The following is an 8,455-nucleotide window of genomic DNA, read 5'->3' as shown; positions in this document are numbered from 1 at the left end:
GTCGTTTATGTAACAGAGTGCATAAACTTATAAGATTATCTGCTTGATAAAGTTATCGGTTTAGATGAATACCACTAATGAATTTACCTTCAAATGTTTTTATCATGGCTACATGCATGATAAAAATATAGTAAGGTAGAACCGTTCTCTCAATTTGTCGGCCATGATTTTTTTTTTGAAGTTTGCCAACATTTTAAAATCATATAAAAGTGAAAATAAAAAATTGAAATTGTTCGAAATTGTTGTTGCTTGAGGTTGAAAATGAAAATGTGTGTGTGAGTTTATGAGTAAATTTAAAAATTAAATTGTTTGGAAACGTCAAGAATTTTAAAAGTGACTCTCTGCGGTTCTACCTTACTATATTTTTATCATGGCTACATGTACACTACACCGACTCGTTGTCGGCTATGCTTGAAGAAAATCAAAAAATTTTGATATTTGAATTTATGCTTGACAAGAGATAGATTGCTTTTACACAGTTCAAGTATTGAATTCAATTCTGCTCGCATGTGGAAGAGAGGGGGTGAGAAGAAAAGGGACGAGTACACATGCGTCTGTACCGTCAAGTCGTTTGCAACTTTCTTGCTTTGCTTTTGGCATTTTCGTTGCTTCCCATTTAAAGAACCAAAAACTTGAATTTAACAGAATTAAAACGTGTAAAAGCAAATAGAAAACACCAAAGAGAATGAGCAAGAATTGCTTTCAAGTACTTGAATCATGTAAATCGGGTAATATACCAGGGGACAAGTTTGGCGAGCCCGATTCTGATACCTGTGACCACATAACCGCAGAACTGCACAGGCAAACACCGATGGCCTACCAACTGTCATTTTGACGAGCAATATAATTGCAAGTTTTTGTGCGTGGGCACTTTGATGTCTTGAAATAAGCATTTGCCGCATTACGCCACCAGACAACATTCTCTCCGTTGTTGAATTTGCGTGCAAAATTTGTATGCGGATCCCGATTATTGCCTAAGAAAACATAGCTAGAGTTGCGACAGAGTTGCATTGTCTTCAGTTTATCAAGTTTATTCAGTAAAATCGCTGGATAAATTTATCAGAAATGTGTAAACGAGTTTCCATACAAATTTTGACAGTTCATTTATAAGGTTTACACAATTATAAGTTTATACGGTTTACAATGCATTTATAAGGTTTGATGAATACCCTTATTCTTCCAATTCAACGGCCATTTTTTTATGACGTTTGCCAACATTTTAAAATCATATAAAACTGAAAATAAAAAAATGAAATTGTTCACAATTGTTGTTGTTTGAGATTATAAATGAGAATGTGTGTCGGCCGCTGTGGTGTAGTGGTAAGCAGTGCGCGCTTCCACTCCGCAGCACCCGGGTTCAAACCCTAGTCAAAGCAACATCGCAAAAAATATAGAAAAACGTTTTTTTTCTTAAAAGCGGTCGTCCGTCGGGCGGCAATGGCAAACCTCCGAGTGTACGGCGTAAAACTGTAGGTCCCTCCGCTTTGTGTGACAATATCAAGGCGCACGCCACAAGTCGGAGGAGAAGCTCGGCCAAACACTAACATATGTGTAAGCGCCAATCTATTATTACTATTATGTGTGTGGGAGCTTGGGTTCGAATTTTAAAGTTATATTGCTGGCAAACGTCGACTGCCTTTCAATGATTTTACCTTGTAATGTTTTTATCATGCATTTTGCCGACAAAAGCCGACGACACTAATACACTTAAAGCGTTGATAAAGATATTTGATCATCTCCGTGGCGCTTAACATAGCGCTTTTCTAGAGTCGACTAGGCATGGGCAAAAAAAATTGATTAATTCATCACATAATTATTCACAAGTCAAAAAATTCGTTGCAATTTTTGAGAAATAATAGTTTTTTTTGCACCTTTTTCCAGTGAGTCTTCACAAAAACTCTTTTCCATAAAAAATTTCAAATTCTCTTGCTAATTAGCCTTAAATAAAATAAAACGATTGTTTTTATCGGCTATAATTATTTATTATTTAACCAAGTTTGCAAAAACAAGTAAAATTGAATACGTGTGTCTGTATGACATATGTTAAAGACGACGCCATTACGAATGCGTTAACGCATTTGCCGTCGAAAGTTAAGCAACTCGCTACTCTTCTGTTGCGTTCATACGTTGACATTTGAAATTACATTTGTGGATATGCTTAGCAGCTGTTTTTTGATTACAAAACAATGAGCGGCACAACGCAGGGTGTGTAACAGCAAATCTTTTAATGTCGCCAGCGCACAACTGGATCAACGCAAATAAAAGTATGTACCTTCAGCTTTAATCGTAAATNATTATTTCTTTGAAATGAACCAAAAGTAAACTGAATAAATTTGAGAGCGTACTAATTTTAAAAATATCTCCAAACAAGAAGGTTCAAGCTTTGATGGCTCTTAGAAGTTAGAAAAAAATTAGAAAATGTACAAAAAATTTCCCAACAAAATCAACGATGTTGTTTAATAGTTTGACAGCCATATTTTCACTTGAAAGGAAGCGTGCTGGTGGTAACATCGATTAATGTCGCCAGCGCAGAACTGGATCAACGCAAATAAAAGTATGTACCTTCAGCTTTAATCGTAAATTGGATAAAAATAACCGATTAATATACTCAAATAATTAATCGCTGCCAAACCTAGAGTCGACTTTTCCATTCCTATTCTTGAATTTGCTCTAGGAATGTTCGATATTTAAGAAACTATCGATATCATGAATCGATTTAATTCATTGCATGTAAAATCGATATGGCGATATATCGGGCTGAACAATATCGATATCGGAAAAATCTATGTTGAGAATCGATTCATGATATCGATACTTTCTTAAATATCGAACATTCCTACTCCCAATTGAATAGAATATTGGACCTGCCTGTCAACTCACCTAATTGTGTTATTTCTATATAGTATATTTACTGAGGATTAAAACGGCATGCCGGTCTACTCAAGCGGTTTGTCAAACTTAAGAGCAAAATAAATCATACAAGCTGCTGATTAAACATACTTTAGTATGTACCCATACACTTTTTTGTAGATCAAAAATAAATTTCAACTTAAATATCGATATTGCGGGTAAAGTATCGATGTCTTCGATATATCGACCNGTCTATGTTGAAAATCGATTGATAATATCGATACTTTCTTAAATATCAAACATTCCTACTCCCAATTGAATAGAATATTGGACCTGCCTGTCAACTCACCTAATTGTGTTATTTCTATCTAGTATATTTACTGAGGACTAAAACGGCATGCCGGTATACTCAAGCGGTTTGTCAAACTTAAGAGCAAAATAAATCATACAAGCTGGTGATTAAACATACTTTAGTATGTACCCATACACTTTTTTGTAGATCAAAAATAAATTTCAACTTAAATATCGATATTGTGGGTAAAGTATCGATGTCTTCGATATATCGACCTTGGAATATCGATTAAAAAAATCGATTATCGTGCCATGAAGTATCGATATTCAGAATAATCGATACGATATCGAACATTCCTAGTTTGCTCAGTTTCTGATTTTCTGCTCCATTATTTGGTGGCGAAAAAATTTTCCGTGTGAAAAGTTATTGGGGGAGAATTATACAAATCGTACTGAGAATAATTTAGATTTAAATGCAGCAATCAAATTAAAAGAAGATTGTTGAGGTGACGTGACGTTAATTAGCATACACGATTCTACATTCCAATAACAATGTTCAAGTGATGTGCAAGAAACGGTAAAAAAGCAGAGCAAAGAAAGCTTAATTTTATTAGTGAATATTTTTTTTGTAATCAATACGAATATACATAGCCAATCCTGTAAATTAACCCTCAAGTTATATTACAACGAAGTTATCTGGCTGTAGAAATTTTGTGGCAATTTTTGAAGGGGTTCGGCAGCTGCAGTGCTGCAATGAATCAGCACTAGATAACAGCGGAAAAGTAATTAGCAACTATTATAAGTGCAAGTTAAGNAGCAGAGCAAAGAAAGCTTAATTTAGTGAATATTTTTTTTGTAATCAATACGAATATACATAGCCATTCCTGTAAATTAACCGTCAAGTTATATTACAACGAAGTTATCTGGCTGTAGAAATTTTGTGGCAATTTTTGAAGGGGTGCTGCGTTTTATACAGGGTTCGGCAGCTGCAGTGCTGCAATGAATCAGCACTAGATAACAGCGGAAAAGTAATTAGCAACTATTATAAGTGCAAGTTAAGCTATTTTTCTCAACTTAACATCTTTTATTTTATTTTTTTTTTCAAAGTATGTATCTATTTTGGCTCATTGGTGACACTTGTTTGTATGCAGCTTTTCCTTAGAATTCATGAACCATGTCTTTCGTTCAGAATTCTTGTTGATTATTTCCAATTGGTTTTTCCTTGCCTGCTCTATTCTATTCTCTTATGTGTCGTGTCATTTTGTTCTTAATTTTTTGACAATTGACGAACTTTAGTTTAGTTTTTCTTTTCGTGCCTTTTATTAATTGTGCTTCGTTTTGCTTTCTCTTCTGTTTCCATTTGCGCTTAAATTCGTTTAATACTGAAATTAGTCAACAACGCAGAATGGGAATTTAAGACCTTTTACTCGATTTATTCAAACAAAATTTAAGTAAAAGGCGAATTTATACAAGGTGTTGTTAGATCAGCTGATTTCTTTGCCTTAGAAGTAGTTTGTTTTTGCTTTTACTGATTTGACAGCACACCCATCACAAACAAATAAAATGCAAATTTTTGTATCGTGCATATATGTAAAGTCGAATCTATACAAGGTGGTGNTTTTTCTTTTCGTGCCTTTTATTAATTGTGCTTCGTTTTGCTTTCTCCTCTGTTTCCATTTGCGCTTAAATTCGTTTAATAGTGAAATTAGTCAACAACGCAGAATGGGAATTTAAGACCTTTTACTCGATTTATTCAAACAAAATTGAAGTAAAAGGCGAATTTATACAAGGTGTTGTTAGATCAACTGATTTCTTTGCCTTACAAGTAGTTTGTTTTTGCTTTTACTGATTTGACAGCACACCCATCACAAACAAATAAAATGGAAATTTTTGTATCGTGCATATATGTAAAGTCGAATCTATACAAGGTGGTGTTATCGGATCCGCTGATTTCACGGCGAATTTGTACCTTTTGTCAAAATGATGTTATTGTTTTGTAATTTTGCTTTGTACTGATTATCAATGTGCTATAATTTGTTGTAATTTTTGTTTTCGTTCTGGCAACACCACCTTGTATAAATTCGCCTTGCTTTGGGGCGAATTGAGATTTGACAACACCCGTGATAAAAGTAAATGTAGTTGTTTTTTTATTTTTTGCCACCACCTTGTAAAAATTCGCCTTGTTACCAGAGGGGAGAATCTGTAACCAGTTGACAATTTTCGGATCGCTATCGCATAAGTTAACGTATAATACAAGGCGAATTTGTATTGACTGTCAAAATGACGTGTTTGTTGTTGGTGTAGTTCAAGGCGAATTCATACAAGGTTATGTTATGGCGAACTTAGATTTTCGCCGCGGTCATATAAAGAGACTTTCGAAAGAGGTTTTTTATTTCTTAACTGACCCTGCAATCTCTTTTGGAAAGAGCCAATTTNCGGTCATATAAAGAGTCTTTCGAAAGAGGTTTTTTTTATTTCTTAACTGACCCTGCAATCTCTTTTGGAAAGAGCCAATTTACGATGACTTTTCACCCTGCGTTTTTTGCACTTCCCTTTTAAAAAAGTCTTCGAAAGTCCTCGTGTATTTACACCAGCCATGGGCAGAAAGAGCTTTTACTCTGCTTGCGCCTATACAAAATGTATAGAAAGCTTAAACGAGCTTTTCCCGCGGGAAAGGCAGTGCCCATCAGTGATTTACACGATGACTTTTTCTTTGCGGCGTTTCTTGCCAAACAGCTCGACACGCATGACTTTCAACCCAGGCTGAAAAGTCATTGTGTAATTGGCTCGATAGGTCGTGTCAGCTGCCAAAGTTTACGTACCAGCGGGTTTACGTTCTTGACTAATTTGACTAGGAAAATGTCAAAACAAGAAGAAGCAAGGGCAAAAGCAGAATTAACGGCGAAAACGAATGGTAAGCTAAAAAGCAAAACAAAGCAGGGAACGAAAAATCGAAATCAGTCGGGGACGTTCTCTGGTAAATCGTTGATAGATACCAAAGAAGTGGATGTGAGGAAAGAACGTATAATTTTTTCTCCAATAATCTTCATAGAAGAAAAAGTGTTGAAAAATTTCACCTGAAGAAAAATTAACCAAATAGTTATAAGAATAAACCAAAAACTCGCCGCTGTAGCGGGGTAGTATTGGAATTACGTGTAGTGTATTGCAAGTGACAAATAGTGTAGATAGACATGAAAAAATCCAGTTCAAGTTAAAAGTGGGCGCAGTATAAGCGTAATCGCTGGTGTTGTGTGTGCGAAAATTTCTGGACACCGCAGTGTGGTGTCAGAAATTTGATGAAAATTTATCGTGTTTCATAAAAACTATAATCATTATAGGTACATAACACAATTGCATTGAAGAAAGAAAGAAAATACACCAACAAAACTTCCGTATAACCCGTATACCTAGAAGAGCAGTAATCAGTGGCCGCGAGGCAGCCACCACCACTCGAGTCAGGGCAGCAGCAGCCCCAGTAGCACAACCAACAGCAGCAGCAGCAAAATGGAGCAACTAATCCCGATTGTAAATAAGCTGCAAGATGCTTTCACGCAATTGGGCGTGCACATGCAACTTGATTTGCCACAGATTGCCGTCGTAGGCGGACAATCGGCCGGAAAGAGTTCGGTGCTGGAGAACTTCGTTGGCAAGTAAGTGTTTATTAATACGTGATAAGGCATATCCGTTTTTGCATAAATTTTATATGTAAGTACTTTTGTTTTGAATAATCAATGATTTTTGGTGTGCTCCTTGGGTCATGTTAGGTTAATTTTAGCGACATTGTTGGGTGGTTTTCACTAGGATGGCTTTAGGCCAGGAGGCGCTACTGTCAAAATAAATGTCAAAGTAATCACATCGTGCAGACCTACTCAAGACTGAAACTTTGGATGTATAAATGCAGGAAGAGAGCTAGTATAGTCGTGGTACTATGCGCAACCACTTACATACATATGTACATATGTACGCTGCGTGCGTCCACTTTATACATAGCACTTTGTTCAGCTTTGCGTTTATGTTTCCGTTTTTGTTATGCCTCGGTCTTCTCCTTAACTGGCTAAAAGCGAAAACAGTAAATGAATGCGTAAAAGCTGAAGATGTGGAAAAATCAATGTCTTGAAATTTTCATTTGTCGTTTTTGGTCTACACTACTTTATACACATGTATTCCGTATACAAATTTTTATTGCTGCAAATAAAATACTCGGTAACCTTCTCACATTTCCGGCTTCCGTTTCAAATTTTAGTTTGATGCATTTCTGGATCAAAAAGATAATTTTGAAAAAATNCATACAAATTTTTATTGCTGCAAATAAAATACTCGGTAACCTTCTCACATTTTCAGCGCATTTCCGGCTTCCGTTTTAAATTTTAGTTTGATGCATTTCTGGATCAAAAAGATAATTTTGAAAAAATTTCGCTTCCGTTTTTAGGCGGTACGGCTCGATATTTGGGCTATTTATGTATGTTTTATTTAATTTTTTAGTTAGTTGCTTTATCCTATTTTTATTTTATTTCAATTAATGTACAAACATACATANACTATTTAATTTTTTAGTTATTTGCTTTATCCTATTTTTATTTTATTTCAATTAATGTACAAACATACATACATATGTACACTGCCGGAACAAAGTATTGGCACAGCAAATTTTTCACAGTATATGCAACAATTTTTATTATAACATTTTTCCACCAATTTTGTATAAAAATATGGTTCATTCAACAACAAAAAACATAAAAATATAATTCCTAAACTTTGTGCAAAACTCGCGAAAATTCAGCAAATTTTCATCAAAATTTTCAAATTTTTAATCAGATTTTTTAGATTTTTTTGGCTATGTAGGGCTCGAACCGTCACATACGTTATCGTACTACTCGTCACAACACATTTTTCGGATTATGGCATACGTGAACGTACTCTGTGTCCCATTCAGCTTATAGTGCCTGACGTATCACGTAATTTTCTTTCGTATCGTTTTCGACCAGTGAACGGATGTTACGATTCGAGCCCAGTTTTGCAGCCCTTTAAATTCTAGTAAAAAAATGCAAGTTCGGAGTTAGTCAAAAATGGTGTTTTACATTTTTTCCATATAAAGTATTTTCGAAAAAAATTTTTGACTGAAAAAAATTGCCAAAAATCAACAGTAAGCTACTTAAAACTTGCACTTTATTATAATAAAATTGATTGGGCTACAAATCTGCATACTCAAAAAATTTCTAAAAAATCTGATTAAAAAGTTGAAAATTTTCATGAAAATTTGCTGAATTTTCGCGAGTTTTGCACAAAGTTTAGGAATTATATTTTTATGTTTTTT

At 34.8% G+C, this 8,455-nt stretch overlaps 1 protein-coding gene across 10 annotated transcripts in view; it reads left to right on the top strand.

Annotated features, from left to right (window-relative positions):
* Nucleotides 1–3,500: 3,500 nt before the first annotated feature.
* shi (dynamin-1 shibire) overlaps nt 3,501–8,455 on the top strand; it is a 38,345-nt gene continuing 33,390 nt past the window's right edge. For 3 of the 10 annotated variants that reach the window (XM_017615367.1, XM_017615358.1, XM_017615368.1), the window contains exon 1: nt 6,074–6,791. In XM_017615367.1, the coding sequence (XP_017470856.1) occupies nt 6,646–6,791 (146 nt within the window). In that variant the 5' untranslated portion in view covers nt 6,074–6,645. The other 7 variants (XM_017615360.1, XM_017615362.1, XM_017615363.1 and 4 more) reach the window with 7 other exon arrangements.

The sequence above is a fragment of the Rhagoletis zephyria genome, unplaced genomic scaffold, assembly GCF_001687245.7.
Source record: "Rhagoletis zephyria isolate East Lansing unplaced genomic scaffold, Rhagoletis_zephyria_1.1 Rzeph_scaffold_01005, whole genome shotgun sequence".
Classification (NCBI taxonomy): domain Eukaryota; kingdom Metazoa; phylum Arthropoda; class Insecta; order Diptera; family Tephritidae; genus Rhagoletis; species Rhagoletis zephyria.
Note: the sequence above shows the minus strand (reverse complement) of the source record. Positions and strands in the feature narration are given on the sequence as shown.